This window comes from Pristis pectinata, chromosome 7, assembly GCF_009764475.1.
Source record: "Pristis pectinata isolate sPriPec2 chromosome 7, sPriPec2.1.pri, whole genome shotgun sequence".
NCBI classification, from domain to species: Eukaryota; Metazoa; Chordata; class Chondrichthyes; order Rhinopristiformes; family Pristidae; genus Pristis; species Pristis pectinata.
In genome coordinates, this window is record NC_067411.1 from 76,991,367 (window position 1) to 77,011,353 (window position 19,987).

A 19,987-nucleotide genomic window follows, 5' to 3' on the forward strand; every position below is an offset into this window, starting at 1 on the left:
GACATAAGCAATCCAAGGGAGTTATTTTGAAGAGAAAAAGCAGAATTACCTTGGATGTCTTGGCCATTATTTATCTCTGAATCAACATCATTGAAAACAGGTTATCTGGTTGTGAAAACTTGCTGTGCATGAATTGGCTGATATGATCTCTGTTACAGAATTATTGATAGCAGAAATGTGGAAAGGCATTTAGCTCATCCTGTTAGGCCCCTGCAGTTGCTTTCTTAACCAGTCCTCCCAGCTTTCCTACATCTGGCAGTAACCTGATTTGATTGCAGATGCAAGAGATTGCGGATGCTCGAATCTGGAGCAACACACAGAATGCTGGAGGAACTCAGTGGGTAAGGCAGCATCTAGGGACAGAAATGGACAGTTGATGTTTTGGGTCAAGATCCTCCATCTGAGTTCCTCCAGCATTTTGTGATTTTGATTATACATTGTCATGTTGAAAATGCCTTCTCTTCACTGAAACAATGAAATGAGATTGGTAGCTGGGTAAGTATGTTTAAGATAGTTACTCAGGCTGGCAAAAGATGGGAAGAGATGTTTTACTAAAATAGATTCTGGGACAATATTGACTCATGTTTTAAATAAAATGTTTTGGTTGCAGTATTTATAATGTACAGAGTGCACTTCTGTTACTTGCAAGGCAACTCTATTACTTCCTCCCAAATTTCTGACCACTATCACTAAAAAGGCTAAGGGTAGCAGGTGTATGGGAACCCCAACTCCAAAGCTACTTTTCCAAGTTGTACACCATCCTGATGTGGAATTATATTCTTGTATTTCCGCTGAGGGTGAGTCTACATCCTGGAATTTCCCAACATCAACAAGACCATATGATTTAACACCTCTTTCTCAAGGGCCTTGCTACTGATGCCCACATTCCAGAGCGAGTGGGGGAAAGGATTGTATGTACAGCTCAAGATAAAGCAGAATGCTTGGGTTGTGAATACTCTGCTTCAGCCTTGGACATTGATATCATTGGCCGTGGTAATCCAGAAATTCCTCCTGCTCCAATGCACATTATTATCCGTGTGTGCCAGCAGATTGGGCTGTTGTTGAGAGATTAAGATGTGGCTGCTGCTGCTCACAAGGTAAAAGTGGGCACATTGCACAATAACAAGTGAAACTGAAGGAAGTTGCAGGTTAGAAAATATCCAATGCTATTTAATCTCATTTCAGTTTAAATCTGTTTTCATTTTATAAATACAACATTAATTTACATTGCACAGTAACTCCAACAAATGTCTATAGACCTTATTGAAGAGGATGCTTTTGGTGAAGATAACCCAGTCTTTGTATATTTCAAACTATGGAAAAAGTTGTTTTGTCTGCACTTGCAGTTGGGTTTTTAATGTTGCACAGGATACATTTTTGTCTGTTGTCATGCATTTACTGCATCTGTTTTTATAGCTGGAAAATGGAGAAACAACTTTATTATCTTGTATGGATACTACAGTGAATAAGGCAACATTTCTGTTGAAAATGTACAATATATTTTACGTCTTTATCATTGCATTGTAATATTTTCTTGGACATTACCAGAAGTGCTTGTTTTTTCTGAAAGCTCAGTGTTGATGATTTTTCATATTGGTTATTTTATCTTTGGAATGAGCTGAAATATATTTTCATATTTTCTTGTATAGTAATCATTGATGCATTATTTGCAGACGTCTAACTGCTTAAAAACTTCCTCAATAGTCGCCTTCATCTTTAAAATAATGGTGCTTGCAGATGACTGGCGTCACACAAAAAAAAACCCTGCCTGCAATGATCTAGGTATTCACCATTCCTGACATCCATCATCTCTATGGTATCTCAGGTATTCAGCAGCAGTGATGTCATCGAGCAACCTAGAACATTTGAAGAATTCTTATAAACTGGGAGGCAAAAAGCTTATCTTTCAATTATGTTGATACCATGCTTAGCACGCAGGATGCTTTCCCAGGAACGAGAGTGCTAATGGAATCAGTCCTGAAGTGGATCATTATTGCATTACACATGTAGATATGGCTGTTGTGCCGGGGACTTGGGTACTGGAAACCTGGTGTGAATCCTTGCCCTCCCCACTGCTGCACATTGTTGTGCTGGGAACCTGATTGGGATCTTTCCGATCTGCCGGCATGCTCACAGAGGTGAATTGTTCACTGCTCTGTGTGGAGAGGCTGCCTTTGAGGGCTGGTGTTGTATAGGCCAGGGTGAGTGGTGTGGCTGCTCAGTGCTGTTAGGTGGGGCTCAGAGCTTCATTCTCACGTTGGATGATTTCGGCTTATTGCTGGGGACTGGCAGTGACAGACCACCCAGATCCTACAGTCGCTCTCATCACTTGGATGTCAAGGAAGTTGCTCTCTTTTCCTTTTTGTTAGGGCCTGAGCAGGCAAGAGGCTGGTTAGAGCCCAAGGTTTCCCCTTCTGTTTAAAAACTCAGACTATTGAGAAATCCCAGCTTAAATAGTCTTTTTTGTTCTCCAGTCCTGGCAACATCCTTGTATGTCTCCTCTGCACCTTCTGTAGTCCTGTTACATCTTTCCTGTAGTGTGACCAGAACTGTAAATTGTAATTGCCAGCATACTTCATGTTATAATATGTAAATACAGAAATGAGATTTAAAATCTGCTTTCAGTTATGGTCCCTCAATCTCCATCGATCAGTATACTCAGTTAATGAAATAGAAGGCTATATGGTTGATAATGGAACATGGGTGAATAGCAAATAAGCAACAATGAAGAACTAACTTGTTTATTTTCTGTTTTTGAAAGAATTAACTAAGAAGCAACATGATGGAAGTGTTAAATGCAAATAATCTTTTTTGCTGTGGACATAATTATAACTCCTAGCACTTAAAATTACAAATTTACTCCTGCATTTTTTTGTTAATCATACTTTTCTAAAGTAATGTACAGTAGTTCAGATTTTATTTTCTTTTTGGATGGTGGAGGATATCTAAATGGACTTTTTTAAAGAACTAGGTAGGTTACTGGCAATAATTGGGCTTCAGGGCTATTAGAAATCCTGCAAGGAAACACTGGGTTGTGAAGCTAAATACACCCAAAAATCTTTTGCTAACATTAACATCTTGGTTATTTGTGGAAATTTTCAGAATTTTTTACAAACTGAATAATAATAATCACAGCTGAACAATCTCTATGCGGATGGCTTTGTGAGCTGTATGGTTGCATGCTTGAAGGCTATGCATTGAATGTTTTCACAGAAAACATTCCAAATTTATGATTCTAACTATCTTTGGCATTCTGAAGTGAGGAGTTATCTCTCAAGGAGCCAACTGTACTAAGAAGTACACTCTTTTAGACCTTTGGATGCATGAAATTGAAAATGGAAAAAAGCATCAAGTAAGAATTTAAGGTACAAATTGGAGTTGTTTACACCAGCTATTTGAGTTGCATTTCCAGAATTTAGGCACCAACTTTCCACCTTGAAACTCTTTTGGGGCCATTTCTGGTGTTGATTGGTATTTGTCAATGCTTTTTTATTGCTATTACTCATGGCTGACTTGTGATCACACTCATTTCTGAATCAGAATTTGGAGATGAGGAATATGAAGAAGTGAAGTATACGTTCTTGCGTTTGCATGGCAGTGTTATGACATTGAATCAGTTGGGTAAATGTAGAAAAGAACCTAGTGAAAGCAACATTATTGCTGAACAGTGGAGGAAATGTGCAGAATAGCGTGCAGCTGATGGTCATGGGCTATGGGGAGAATGGAAGGGAATAATGTACTATGATGTGGTCACAGAATATTGTTTGCAATGTTGTTTTGAGCCTTGTGTGTTTTGTTGCATATCTGTAAACCTGCTTGTTAAGAGTGTTTCAGCATAGATGGACTCAAAATTGGAATTGAACAAGTTCATGAACTATTAAGAGAAGCTGACATGCAAAAAGAAGAATACATAGATAATGGAAATAATATGCCGGAGAGGGCCAATTTCCAATATTGGTGGAAGAAATGCTTAGATTTAAGGTTATTTGGCAATTGTTGAGAAAGATCACCTTATCAGCATGCCTCCCTGTGTGTGATAAAGTTAAATTACCAAACTGCAGATAAGAATTTTGTATTGGGTGGTAATTTTGTTGCAAAATTATATTGACCAAAGTTGATGTTTGGTTCATAAAATCTTGGATGTTTGTGCTAAATCACTAAAGTGTCAGACAAAAACTGAACAGTAACTGAAATTGGCATACCAAACTAGGGCATGGAAGAATTTACTTTTGTATTGAAGTGTAATATTTGTTTTAGTGTGCATTCCTTGCTTGCACATGCATGTTACCGCACTTTAATGTCTGCTGGCTTTGCCTACTGTACAAGTTCTGCATTATCCTGACTTGGACTTGTCACCTGGAAATGCCTATCTAACGGGACAATGTGAATATCTTTCCTGGACAGCGAATGGTTCAAGCTGGAGTCGCGCCTCCAGGTCCTTGAGGATAATTATGATTGGGCGATACGTACTTGTCTTGTTGATGTCCATATCCTGTGTATTATTAAAAAAGATGTTCTGAGACATGGGAATCAATACCCATTGCATAGCATGCATATTGTATTAAAAATATAATGACTGAACATCAAATAGTAATCTTGCTTTCTGATTCAAATGAACCCAGTAATATTACAGTCTGCATGTTATGCAAGACCTTTTTTGTATGCTAAAAGTCTGTGGTCCAGAGGGCTATTTTTCATATTTAAGGATCATCGTTAAACAATATTGATAAATCCTGGAAAATTGTTTAACCACATGAAAGCTATTAATGCTGGAGATAAATATTACTGTCTACTTCTGGTACTTGCACATTTCATGTATAATATGAACACGTAACCTCTCTGAGTGAAATTAAGATTAATTTGGACAGTTCAGCATTCTGGGTTTAAGATCAATCAGAAGGAAATGAATTTTTTTTTGGGCCCTTTGATCTTATGAAGTTTTTTTTTGTTTTAATTGAGGCACCGGTGAAAGTGGCAAGAGCACCTTCATTAAGCAGATGAGAATCATCCATGGAGATGGCTACTCGGATGAAGACAGGAGAAATTTCACAAAGCTTGTATTTCAGAACATATTTACTGCAATGCAAGCCATGATCAGAGCCATGGACACACTCCGGGTGCAGTACAAGATTGAGAAAAACATGGTAAGTTTTCTTTGTGTTTGACAATATCTTTATAAGCTGGTTGATATCAATTCAATGTAAGATTCTTTCTCTCCCTGTTACCAAGGGTTTCTAGCAAGTTGACTTTTAATTATTGATATCCAGTAGCTATTCTCAAATTCTGTGAGATCATGATATTATTAAGTATAAACTTATTAAATATGTATTGGAATATAAAATGTAATACACCGGAAGTCACTTATCTTCTGTACATTTGGTTGATAATATTCTGCTATAGAACAGCAATACTATTTCACTCTGTCAAAACCATCATGTGGATACCTCTGTCGAGGCCAGCATTTATTGCCTATCCCTTTTTGCTGCCTGAATTAAACAGCTTGCTTGGTCATTTCGGAGTGCAGTTAAAAATTCAAACACAATGGTGGATCTGGATTCACACACAGGACCGGACTAGGTTAGGATGGGAGAATTCCCCGTGGACACTTTCAAGTCAGAAGAGATTTTGCTATAATCTGGTCATTAATGATTCTCGCTTTTTATGTGGAATTACTCAATCTTAACTCTAATCTCTGCCTTAATAACCCAGGGCTTTGAGTACTAATCCCATAATTTAACAATTATGCTACTGTAGTTTCCTCCTGGTGGTCTTGAGGAAGTTTATGGAATCAGGGAACTATTTTCTGGAGGTAAAAAATCAGAGATGCTAAAGGTTATTATCAATGGGAGTAGCGTAGAAAGGTATCTTTGTCGGCATGGATGAGTTAGGCCAAAAGGCCTGTTTCCATGCTGTATAACTTTATGAATCTATGAGCTATATACCAAACTATAACTGAGTTACATAAAAACTAACAATACGATCATAAGGATTTGAGGTGCTCTTGTGTGAGAGTGGTGTGGTACTGAATATCTAAAAGCTGACTTAAAGTTTGTTACTTAGATTTTGTTTAGGCTTGCACACAGCAGTTATTTTTGCTGTCTTACAGCTCCAGTGACTGGGTTCAATCCTGTATGGAGTTTGCATGTTCTCCCTCTGACTCTGTGGGTTTCTCCCAGGATCTACAGTTTCTTTCCCCCATCCCATAGATATATTGTTTGGAAGGCTAATTAGCTACTGTAGCTACTGTGGACTACCCGTCCACACTACCCGAGTGTGGACGGGTAGTAGAAGAATCATGGAGGAGGGTACAGTTGATGGGTATGCAAGAGAGAGTAGGTTACAAGGAAATAAGTAGAGGAATAGGACTAATGGGAATTCTCTAGAGCTGGCTTCATGGATTGAATTGCTTCCTTTTACATCATGAGGAAATTTGAGAATATAAGAACCACTAATAAAATAACTTCTCTGAAATGCATTAGATAAGGAAACAGTAGAAGATAGTTTGTTTCCAAGAATACTTGAGTTATGGGTATATTTGACATGGGTGGTAAATTTAGCAGAAATGTTTTTTTTACATTATATTGCCAAAAAAAAAGTTTTTGTAGTTTAACAATACTGCATTTTGCAGAGGACTGGACTAGAAGTGAGATGCAATGATGATTGAAATGCAGATCTCCTATTAAGCAAGACTCAAGCTGCACTAGCTACAGATACTCGAGTTCCTGAGAGTTGTAAGCAAAAAAAAGTAAATTTGGGAGACCTGTCTTTTTTCTTTGAAAATTGTCACTTTGGCCATCACTTTTTGTATGATTTAGTTTATTTATCACTTTTGGGTTAAGTCACTGCAAATATACTTCCATATGCAACTATTAATTTTGTTATTTTTCCATCATTTTACCAAAGGAATACAGTATGTTTCAATGCATCCATCCCTGTGGAATTCATTGAAAACTCTCATCTCAAGTTAATGTTTTAATGACTGGTTGGAATATCAGCAGTTGCTAATGTAATTAGTCAGAGTAGGGGCAGGTGGGAATTTGTGTCTTTTTGAGATGATTAAATTTCCAGTTTAAGTCCAGTCTATTCTAGGACTGTTCCATCTTCTTACCATAAGTTAGATACATGTGGCACAGATGGCAGATGATTAGAATATGATTCAGTTGAGCAGTACCATGACAGCATGCTTTCTATTTGTATTTCCTGGTATTCTTCGACCAGGCTATTTATACATCCTCTGGTTATCTCGTACTCATTGAATTCAGTCATAGTGTCATACAGCACAGAAACAGGCCCTTCAGCCCAACTTGTCCATGCCGACTGTGTTGCCCAGCAAGCTAGTCCCATCCCTGCCTGCATTTGGCCCATAACCCTCTAAACCTATCCATGTACTTATCTAGATGGCTGTTAAATGTTGCTAATGTGCCTGCCTCAACCACTATTTCTGGCAGCTCATTCCAAATAGGCATGATCCTTTTTGTGAAGAAGCTGAGAAGCTGCCCCTGATGGCCCTTTAAAATCTCTTGCCTCTGATCTTAAACCTATGCCCTCTTGTTTTTAGCACCTCCTCTCTTGGGGGGTGGGGGGAGGGGTGGTGGTGTCTGTGCCCTTCATAATCTTACATACCTCTATCAGGTCACCCCTCAATCTCATACGTTCCAGGGAATAAAGTCCTAGTCTACGCAACCTCTCCTTGTAACCCGGGCAACTTCTAGGTAAATCTTTTCTGCACTCTTTCTAGTTTAATACATCTTTCTGATAACTTAAGTATTTTCCTCTTAACATATGTCTCCTCTCTCCCAGTCACAAGAACAAATGAAAGAGGAACAGTAGTAGGCCACCAGGCCCCTCACGCCTGCCCCACCATTCAATGTGATTGTGACTGATCCTTCCGTGCTAGTTCCCTAACCCTCAATACCCTGATATATCTACCTTTACCTTAAGTACTTGTAATGATCTAGACCCTCTCCCCTTGTTAAATGATGTAAGAGAGTGGGAAATTTGTTCACTTTTTAAATCCTTTTTTGCATTACGATATACCCTTTTCTTCTCTAAATAGCTTTAATTAGACACCTCTGTTCTCACTTTAGTGTATTTATCCATATTCTCACCTCACCAATTCACTGTCATGTCAGCTGAATTAATTCCCTTTGCTTCTTTCACTTTTAATTTGAGCCTTTGTACTCTGTCCACTTCCTTCTCATACCAATTCATATTTTACTTTTTTCTCTATTATGTGAGCACCTTTACTAAGTCTGTCTCTCCCAGTCTTTTCACTTGCTTTCCCCTTTATTCCAGTTCTTTGACTCTTGCTTCATTTCATTTACTTCATTGGGAAGAGAGAACAATGCCAATACTGTGGAATGAGTGGGGAGTTTGGTCAGTATTCTTGGGTCGAGTACTTATGATGAGGGGGGAGAGGCGATGCTCGAGATGACATGGAGTTTGAAGTGGTTGATGTTGGATGAGTCAAAGTGCTGACACTTTGTGCTCCATACCTTTTGAGTACATGTGTTTGTGCTAACTGTTGCAAGGTGGATGATCTATTTTCCAACTTGGAGTCCTATAAGAGCTACAGGAGAAATCAATTAAGTTATGTTGAAACTACAAGTGCTCACCTTGGCGACGAAAGCTGCTGGCTGTATTAATAATTTGGTTGGTGGGGGGGGGGGGGTGGTGGTTTGGAAATCACATACTGCTGTTTTTCTCTGTGGGAGTGTTGTGGATTAATATTTGTTGCTGACTCATGACAGCATTGCTTTTCTTGAGCTTGAATTTGGCTTAGGAATTCACGGTACGGCAGGTTCAGTCTGAAGGAGATCGATGTTGTTGAAAGTAGGAGTCTTGTGTCAATTCATTGGATTCTGGCTGAGAAGGCGAGTAGCAGTTCCGAAATGTTTACAATTCCCACAGCCCCATGGATGGTTAACTGTTTCTGCAGGACAGATGAGATTAACAAGTTTGTTAGACTTGGCTGACTGTTTGAATGTTTTCTATGAAAACTGATACTTTATCTGACAAGGTGAAACCTTTATGTTGAGATGAGAGGGGATTCACACCATTTCTTCTGGCTGTGCATGGATAAGTGTGGCAGTTTCTTTGCAAGAATTTTGTCAACAAAGACTTGGCTTCTCCCTCAGTTTACGTAGTAATCCTTTTACTGTAAAATGTGTTTCGCATACAAGCATTACTTCTAAGGCACGGTAACAAATATGTGCAGAACAGACAGTAATTCAAACTTTGAAAAGGTTCACAAATAGCAGTGCCTAAGTACTTAAAGTATTTTCCTTATCTACTTGAAAATATAAACCCTACATCTAAAATACAGGATTGAAAATTAATGCACATTAAATTGTGATTTAAAGACCTTGAATCACAGTGGGTTGATTGATGGTTACGATGTCTGCTCTTGAAATTGCTCAATGGATTTTCAACTTGGTATCTTTTTGTTTCTTCAAATTAATCACTATGGCATTAGCTGCAGCCATCCAATCTTTATTCATGTTTCAATTGATAACACTCAGTTTTCCAGCACTCCCTACTACCTCTGCATTGTCAGATTACTTATATGACCAAATATTCTTGATGGGAGAATTTCCTTCAGCTAAAGATTGAGGTGGAAATTCGCCTTCAGTGAAATGCACTAAAAGCATAAGGTAGCAGCATGCACACATTAGAGTCGTATAGCACAATGACTCAACCACCATGTCATGCCAACCATCAAATACTGATTTATTGTATTCTCTTTCTGGAAATCCTTTTCAATGGAATGAAATTTTGGAAACAGTAAAATAGTCTGCTCAATCAATAGATAAATTTCCATTCTGTTATCATCAACTCCTGTCACAAGCTTAGATCCTTATGAACACTGCCAACAGTATCCAAAGACACCATCTCGCATTGAGTTGTTTATTTTGGAATCCTGGGGACAATTTAAGAGACTAATAAATTCATAATAAGCTGAATAATTATCTTTTTTCACATAATTCTTCATATTATCAGGAGCAAACAAATAGAGCAATAGTTATTTGTAGTATCTTTGTTTCATTTGCTGTAGCAGCTATACCACAATTGCTTCTAGTCAAATTTTAGGTGTAAACTCTGATGTAGATAGCTTTTAAGATTGCAAATTATACAAAACGATTATGGTGAGAATTGTCCATGTGTTGCTGTCGTCTTATCACTGTCTTGGATTCCCTTTGAAAAAATATAGCATACAAATGGAAACCATCTGCCCTCCTGTAAATATGTACTGCTACAGTTACCTTAACAACACACAAATGTTATCAGTTTTTTCCAAGTGTTGCAAACAATGTCTCTAATCATATTCTTAGTTCCATTTGAAAACTGATTTCTTTCAAATCCTATGTGTTAATACCTGGATCCAGGAATGCAGAATTGTTGGCCTTTTTATTGAGAAAGGCAAGCTGCAAGGGTAGGAAAGGGTTGCTGTGTGTTTATAGCTAGAATGTCTTAAAATAGTCCATCTTTTTTTTCTCCAAAAGTTGCAACTTCTTCGTGTGAACTGAACTTCAACATTTTCTGTTTTAATTTAGGAATATATTTGAGGTACTCAGTAGGTCATCCAGCATCTCTGGAGAGAGAAACAGAGAGAATGCTTCAAGTAGATGACATTTCACCCAATGAACAAAGCAGCTAAACTTGGATTTTGCTATGTACAAACACACCAAATGGGAGGAATGATGATCAATTTTTGTGACATTTTGCTTGGAAGAAGAATATTGTCCGAGAAACACAAGGCTCTATTCTTCAGGTTTTGGCATCTTTATTTTTGTCATGTAAATGGGCCCCTGTATCACATTTAAAAAGAGAGTTGATAATCTGAAGTGTGCCTCCTGTGCACAATCTTTTGTGGTAAAGTTACTGGAAAAGTAAATGGAAGTAAACCCTGCATTTTGATATGGTATTCTACATTTGACTTGAGAGTGGCAATCTGAAAAGTTACTCTGCTTGCCTTTCAATAGATGTTGTCTGTCCTCCTGAACATCCCCAGCACTCTTTATTTTGGATTTCCAGTATCTGCTGTTTTTGTTTTGATTTTCTGAAAAATAATTGATATTTTCTCTCAGTTTAGATTGGTAACATCTCTTGCATTTCAGCCAAGACTGAAATTGCATAATTTATGCTTTTTTTTCCAGTGTTATATTCAGTGGTGGATTAAAGAATGTTTTTGCATTGTGATACAGGGGCACATTTACCTGAGTTACAAAACTTGAGAAACACAGCTTTCTGTTTCTGGAACAGTATTCTTCAATCAGTCAAGACAACAAAAAAATTGATTGTGATTCACCCTGTTTATTGTGTTTGGGATTTTGCGGTGTGCATATTAGCTGCTTTGTCTGTATAGTGATCGAGGTTCACGTATTGTTTGTATTGCTTTTGGGATGGTGAAGATGTGTTGAGGCAATTTCTATATTGTACTAAAATCTGTATGTATTTCTATCCATACTTTTATTTTTGTTGTATTTATTATGCTGCTTTGTAAATCATTGCAGAGTAATTTGAATGGTTTGAAGTATTTCAGATCAGGCTTCCCTGGTTCCAGTGCATGGCTGTGTGGTGGTTAAGTTACTGACAAAGTAATTGGAAATTGACCGTGCATTCTCACCTGGTGTTACTTGAGTTTGACTTCTGTGATTGAATGCTTGAAGTAGCCAATGTAGCCTATATTTTGAGAAGGGCTCATCAGCATTTAGAAAGTGAAAGATGGGCAATAATTTTGGGCTTTGATAACAGGATGTGCATCCCATGAATTTAAAAACAATTACTTTGTCATCCATCCATCAGGTTTATCAGGATTCTTCGAATAAACAAACTCACCATCGTGTAATGAATATAATATATTTTCAAGAGGTATCTGCTCTGTTTAGCATCTGCAATTTTCTTTCAACTCGTCCTGCTTCTGTGCCATGCTCCGTTATTTCCTTTGAAGTCCTCTGGGCTCAGTATTGCTAGATTGACCATTTTCTCATTGTCTTAATACAGGTCTTAGCAAAACTGTAAAGGACCAAACAACCAAACTTTTCCTCGGCCCACCCTGCCTCCTTGAAATTCGTGAATTGCAATTGTTCAAAATGAAGTATTTTTCTGTTAAATATCAAAACAAAGATAAAATCCATGCTCATTATTACAACATTAATAATAAGTAAAAAGCATTACTTACATTTAAAGAGTTATTGCTCTTTTAGAAGTGCTTGCTTTCTCATCATTGTGCTCGCTACAGTGTAATGCTTCCTGTGGGCTGTATTTTTCTTTTGAAGCAATGTTTTGTAATGTCCGCCTGTCTTTCAGCAGTTTATCGTGCAAGTTTGTGCAGTCGTGGTCAAAATTTACCCACCCAAAGACGATAGCCTTCATTGTCAAAATAATGAGTTGTAACTTCTTGGGTGCCGAGACTCTTCATTGTTGAAAAGACCTATTCAAGAGGGGCTGTGCTGCCAGATAGACACAATACAAGCTCAGTTTCTTTTGTCAGATCTGATTATTCCGCCGTACTACTCCTGATAACCATTACGCCATGTTTCAGAAACTACTTTCTGTGCCTTCAAATCGGTTGGAGGATTATTGATTTTACATTTGCCCATTTACCAAAAAGAAGATTCGTGCCTTTTAAATTCAGGCTAGCATTGCTTATTTAGCAAGTGGCACAACTGCTTCAGATGTCATTCCACTCTGCTATGTCTTCCACCAAGGCCTGGTCAAACGGTCCTGTGCACTCAAAGGTTTCTATTGATCCAGGTAACTCACTGCTGACAAGATAATAAATTGCAAATGCATGATAGAATTCTCTTCACCGATTTCTCCATCCGCAGACAACCATGGCAAGGATTTGTGTTTAAAGTGACAAATCTTCTTTTTAAAGCCGCTATTAAATTTCCTCAAAGGGCACTGACAATTCATGTAGCTTAATAGCTGCTACTGCCTTATGAAAGGTGACTATTTGTTTACTAGCAAAAACAAGGCATTCTTTGGTGCATGAGAGTTTAAAGATGGTTTTCAAAAGTGTTGGGCATTTTTATTGTAATAGTAAATATGCCTACAGTCCCTCAACAAAATTATGTCTAGTGCTAAAGTTAATAACTGTTCTGGTATACTCCAGCAATTCAGAACCTTTCAGGTTTCCAAGTCCTCCCGTTCTTTTGCACGAACCCATCTTTCCTTGGTCGCCTGCATTATTAAACTGAAACTCTACTACACATAGGTTTATTGTCTCTTCTAGTTTTAAGTTATATCAGAAGGGACTGATATTTTAAAATAAAAGAATACTCTGTTAAGTCCTTGGGTATTAGTATGGAATGTCTTTATAAATGAGCTGTACTGCAATATAAATGGTTATGGCACATCTGACAAACTAACATTTTTAAGAATTCTAATTGACATAAACTCAGTTGCCACATTCTGTTGATTAATTCTTTGTTGTGATTATTTGGTACTATTGTCCAGGAGTGCTTTTTGAGCCAGCATGTGGATTGTCCTATGACAGAAGGTGCAGAACTGGACCCAATTTTAGGGAATGTAGCTGGGCAAGTAGTTTAAGGTTCAGTGCGAGAGTATTTTGAAGATAGTAATCATAATTTGGCAAGTTTCAAGGTTGTTATGGAAAGGGATAAGGATGATCCAGAAATTAAGGACCTGAAAGTGGTGGTGTGTGGGGAGGCTGATTTCAATATCGTAGGACAGGAAATGGCAAAAGCAGCTACTTGTAGGTTGGTCTACCTTGGACAAGTGTAAGTTATTTAAACCTGAAATAATGAGAGTTCTGGGTCAACGTGTTCCCATAAGGGTGGAAGACACGGACAGCAAGTCCAAGGAACCCAGGATGTCAAAAGATATCGAGGACTAGATATCAAGGACATTGTAGTTGGTCAATTCAGGGAGGGATAAGGTGAAATTCTGGAACATGTTATCATTAAAAAGAGGAATTGGGTGTCTTGGTGTGCTTAAAGGTGGATGAATCCCCCAGGGCCTGATGAAATGTTTCCAAGGTTGCTATGAAAGGCATGGGAGGAAATTTTTAAATCTACGCAAGCCACAGGTAGGACCTTGGATGACTGGACAACAGCAAATGTGGTCCCTTTATTCAAGAAGGGCAGCAAGGATAAGCCAGGTAATTGTAGTCCTGTAGGACCGGCATCAGTGGTAGGGAAGTTATTGGGAAGGATAGGATTAATTTCACAGTTGGAAAGGGAGGGATTAATCAAAGATAAAACAGTTTTGATAGAGGGAGATTCTGTGTAACCAATTTGATTGAATGATTTAAAGAATAACAAAACCTATAAAATGACCAAATTGTGGTTGATGAAGTCTTTGACAAGGTCCCACATAGGAGATTCATCCAAAAAGTTGGAGCCTACGGCATCCAGGACAAATTGGCAAATTGGGTTCAGCATTGGCTTAGTAATAGGAGTCAGAAGATGATGGTGGTGGGTTGTTATTGTGATTGAAAGCCTGTGACCAGTGGTGTACCACAGGGCTCTGTGTTGGGACCCTTATTGTTTGTTATATACATTAACAATTAGGAAATGGATGCAAGAAGTATGATTAGTAAGTTCACAGATCACAAAAATTAGTGGTGTTATTGATAGGGAAGAGGATAGCCATAGGCTACAGGGTGATATTTGTCATTTGGTGGGATGGGCAGAGCAATGGCATGTGGAATTTAATCCTGATAAGTGTGAGGTGATGAACATTGGTAAGACCAATAAGGGTAGAACACATACAATGAATGGTTGGGCCCCAGGGAGTATTGAGGAATACAGGCAACTCTGTGTACAAGTCCAAGAATCCCTAAGATGGTAATGTGGGCAGGTAGGGTGATGGGATACTTGCCTTCAGATCAGATCAGGTTATTGTCATATACACCAAGGTGCAATAAAATTTCTTGCCCGCATGAAGCCCACAGAGTAAACAGTAAACATTGTACTAATAAGTATGATGAGTCCAAAACAGCAGAATGGTGCAAAGATTGTAGTGCAAACTGAAGTAGTGAAAAAAGAAATGCTGAAGTGACAATAATGGAATAACCGAGAGAGGTATAATTAAGAGTACATGAACATGACAGCGCCATCGTGAAGGGGGTGTGTAAGAGGTGATTAGTTCAGAAATCTGATAGCAGTGGGGAATAAGCTGTTCTCAAGTCTGGATGTCCAGGCTTTCAAGCTCAAGTATCTTCTCCCAAAAGGTAGAAGAGAGAAAAGGGAATGGCCAGGGTGGCAGGCATCCTTAATGATATTGTTAGCTTTCCTGAAGCAATGCACTGTGAAGATGGACTGGATGGAAGGAAGTAACAAGCCTGTGATGGACTGGTTGTGTTTACCACTCTCTGCAGGTTCGGCTGTGGCATGGAATGTAAGAGCAGGGAGATCACGGTACAACATTATAAACATTGGTTGGAATACAGTTTACAGTTCTGTTTGTCACACCATAGTAGACATGATTGCACTGAGAGGGTGCAAAAAAGATTTGCCAACATGTTGCCTGGGATAGAGCATTTCAGTTGTGAGAAAAGACTTGATAGATTTGGTTTGTTTTCCTTGGAGCAGAGTAGGCTGAGGCAGAACCTCATTGAGTTATAGAAAATTGTTAAGGGCATAGATAGGAAAGATTAGAAGGAAACTTTTTTTCCCTGTAGCAGAGGTTTCTAAAACTAGAGGGCATAAGTTTAGGGTAGGGGGTTGGTATTTATATTGGTTGGCTGAAGGGCCAGTTTCTGTGGCTTTAATGCTACAGCAGGTTTAAAACCAGGCAAAGGTATAAAATTAATACTTGAAATAGTTTTTTAGTACTGTAGCAATTGTCTTGTATCCAGTTTTTATCTGTTAATTTTGAATTTGGCCTTAATTGTCCTGAGAAATGCATTTGCCACACTCGTCGCAGGTCAGAAACTTTGATAGTCCTGCGTGAACACAGAGGTCCTGAACTTCCAGACAGATGTTTGCTTCGGATCCCCTGACTACCTTCCAGTGTTGGACTCTTCAGGGAGTAAACTTCCTGTCGTAGCCTGATAACTGAAGCTGAGGAAATTGCCTACTGAACTTGTGCCAGGTTAGATCCCATGCAGGAATAGTCACTTTATTCATTTGAGTGGAGAAGAATGGCTGCAAGAAGGGTAGGTTCAGAGGGCTCATATTTTTATAAACTGTGTTTACTTAAATGTGGTTGCATTGTCAGACATTTTAAATTTGATCATTTAAATTTCATCAAAAAAAATTGAGTGTTTCATGTCAGAGATTCACAAAATTCCAAGCTGCTTGACAGTTCTGAATGTTGGCTTAGTTGGGGGCATTGCTTAACCAGTGGTCAAAGCTTTCTTCCATTTTTGTGGGTGGGGGCACTTTTGTAGTATTTACACCTGGAGGGACATTAATGATGAGGGTATCTTCTCCAAGGAAATACTCACCAGGGGATCTGTCCCAGGCCATGTAGCTCACTGTTCTTTGGAAATCCTGGACAGTTTGTTTAATTTACCAGAATCAGGTTTATTATCACTGACATATGTTGTGAAATTTGTTGTTTTGCGGCAGCAGTGCAGTGCAAGATATAAAGATTACAATAAGTTACAAAAATAAATAAATAGTGCAAAAGAAGAATAATGAGATAGTGTTCATGGACTGTTATCTTCTGTTTCCTTCAAGTAATCTGTAGTTCAGAGATGATGACCACCAAATCTAACTCCTGAAATATTAAAATTGTTGACTAATTTCCAAAGTAATTTTTGTTGGCATGTATTGTTGGAAGAGTACCTTACACGTGTATGAACATATGAATTAGGAGCAGTAGTAAGCCACTCAGCTCCTTGGGTCTGCTTTGCCATTCACTAAAGTAATGTCTGATTATAACTCAACTCTGTAACCTTCCACTGCCATGATTATCAAGTGTCCATCTACCTCAGCATTACAAATATTCAGAATGTGCTTGTGTGTTTCAGTCCAGTACCCCTTTACTCTGCTCAGTTCCAGCCAATACAAGCTTAACCTGTCTAACCTTTCCTTGTAAGACAGCTCACCCATTTTGGTATTAGCCTGGTAAACTGTCCCTGAACAGCTTCCAAAGCATCAACATCCTTGCATAAGGAGATCAGTACTTCAGATGAATTGCCTGGAATAGATAAGATATCTTTATTAGTCACATGTACATCGAAACACACAGTGAAATGCATCTTTTGCTTAGTCTTCTGGGGCAGCCCGCAAGTGTCGCCACACTTCTGGCACCAACATAGCATGCCCACAACTTTCTCACCCGTACGTCTTTGGAATGTGGGAGGAAATTGGAGCACCCGGAGGAAACCCACGCAGACACGGGGAGAATGTACAAACTCCTTACAGACAGCAGTCTGAATTGAACCCAGGTCGCTGGCTCTGTAAAATGTTACGCTAACTGCTACACTGTAGTTATAAGGAGAGATTGGATAGGTTGGTTTTATCTTCATTGAAATGTAGGAAATTGAGGGGTGACCTTATGGAGGTTTGTAATATTATGAGTGCCATATATAGGATAGCCATTCACTCTTCAGAAAATAGATTCTAATTTCAGCCAATTGTTTGTTTCTCTTTTCATAAATTTGTAATTATTATCATTACTTCAGTTAAAACACATTGGCAGCATCTTTTGGCACTGTTATTATATATTTCCACCTCCTGGTCATCCAGGAAAGTGCAGGAGGGGAATATATTATTTTAGTTCTCATATTGACACAGAAGGAGACCAATCAGGTCCATGTTGGCTTGCAGAGGACCAATTCCATTAATTCTATTCCCTGTACCCCTTCAACTTATTCTCCCTCACACTCGTGCCCATTGCCTCCCCTTCAATTCTTTTTACCATGAACAAACACTAGATGCAATTTATGGTGGACAAATAACATATCAATATGTTTTTAGGATGTGGGTGGAAACCAGAGGAACAGGCAGAAACCCACTTAAGCAACATCTGAGGTCAGTCCGACTCCAGGTCCTTGGAGCTGTTAGGCCGTAGCAAGGGCTTGCAAAAAATGTAATGATCTGTGAAGAAATCATGCATTTTACTATGAAAAACTAATTCAAAGTGAAAACAAAAGGAAAATATGCAGACAAAAAAGAACAAATGATAGTCACCAGTAGAGTTAGATTTCAAAGCTATAATTCTAACCATGTATAAATGATGAACAAGTATAACTAAGTTCATTGCATGTTTTTATTCCACTGAATGCTACCTATTTTTTTTCCATAAGCCAACAGTGTACTTCCTGTAAAGTGTGTAATTAAAAATGTTCTTGATTGTTTTGTTTCACTTCAATGTTCAAGTTTAACTCACAATAGCAATAAAATGCTTGTGTGCTCAGCCATGTATTCTATTTTTAGCCCAGAAACTGCAACAAGGGAATTCCCAGGTTCCCATGGTTTGAAGTGGCTTCATTAAAATACACTGGGATAGATATAATTGCTCTTGAGTATAAAACACCATATAAACTAAATGAACTGTTATGAATTTGGATGAAGTTGGAAACAGAGAGAAAGAGGAGGAGAGGCAGCAGTAGAAAAAGGTGCAAGAGAAGGGAGAGGTGAAAGAGATAATGTAAAGTGATGTAATTGGGAGTGGATGGAAAAGATGGGATGGAAAGTGAGTAGGAAAGGAAAAGAAACACCTTGGAGGTTTTCTGTGGGAGAGCCTAAAAGAATAATTTGAGCATAAAATTTAGGAACTGACTTGCAGCTTATTTTGTAAAGTATATACATGTTCCTATAAATACTTGCAGAGATGAGTAATAGCAATCCCCCATATATTTCTCATTCTATCATTTTACAAACCAATTTACTCCAGCTGCTTTTGATTGAGAACTAGAAAATGCAGTGGTTCAGTTGTACATGCAGATTGAATTGTTGGTAAATAAAACTAACTTTGGTACTCTTCCACATGCCAGAAGCAAATTATTCCCTCCCTCATTCCCCGCATTGCCACAGTCTCTTAGCAAACAGTTGTCCTTTAGTAATAATTCAGAACATTCTTGGGTCATTTCAACAGGTGTGAGTAAACCCTACTATTGGATATTAAATGCATGATCTGTAAAGGAGCCTCTTTAATGATTGCCACCTATTGCTGAGTGTGAGAGTATATTTGCCTTGTGTTCCTGGAGATTGTATGACATTTGATTAATCATCTGACCTTATTTCAGTGAGGTTTTATAATGTAGTTTTATGTAGTTGACAGTGTATTCATAATTTTTATATGCAATACCCAAGTTAAGTATTGCGCTTTGGACTTAAAAATTGAGGTAACTTATGGTATTTATTGAAATTTTCTGTTTAACTTGGACAGTTAAATTTTCATTTAGTTTAAATTTTTATAAATCATGAAACATGTTTATTGTAAATGAGCACTATAGCTACCTTTTATGCTGTTGTATGAACAGAAATTGTTTACATGTCGATTTATTTTTAACAATGGGAGCTTCCATATTGCGACAAATGTTTTGTACAAATTCTGGAATTTAATTTGAGTTTTGGAGAACAAATTCTTTTGGTTGCAAATATTGTGAAATTAAATTATTAGGAGTACAGTATCCTGATGATCTGGCATCTGCCTCTCAAATTAGTCTGGAATGCAAGGCAATATGTGCAGCCAGGACAGTATCCAGACTTTGGGCCTAGTGTGCAGCTGGATCTGGTCTGGAACACCTGGGATCGAGAACATAGAGCCAGATTTGGATTGCTAATATATTTCCCATTCTGTTTAAACTCACTGGGATCACTGGAAAGTCTATTATACTTCGCTGTAGCATGTTAATTAAAGAAGTGAAATAAAAGTAGAGGCAGGAAAACCTGCTTGCCTGGCACCAACAAATCCCAAGGGTGCAGAATTATTGGAGTTTTACTGTAACTGGCTCTCCAGCTTCATAAATTATTAAAGCACTTTGAGTTCTTAAGTTGACTCCGTTTGAGTTAAGACTGAATTTCATTTAATGTGGTGCTTGCATGTTGAGAATTAAGTAATG

The 19,987-nt window shown here is 38.2% G+C and overlaps 1 protein-coding gene across 1 annotated transcript in view; it reads left to right on the top strand.

Moving 5' to 3' along the window:
* LOC127572217 (guanine nucleotide-binding protein subunit alpha-14) overlaps positions 1–19,987 on the top strand; it is a 100,523-nt gene that overhangs the window by 38,175 nt on the left and 42,361 nt on the right. Inside the window, exon 2 of the mRNA XM_052019160.1 lies at positions 4,960–5,144. Within this exon, the coding sequence (XP_051875120.1) occupies positions 4,960–5,144 (185 nt within the window). The remainder of the gene's footprint in view (positions 1–4,959; positions 5,145–19,987) is intronic.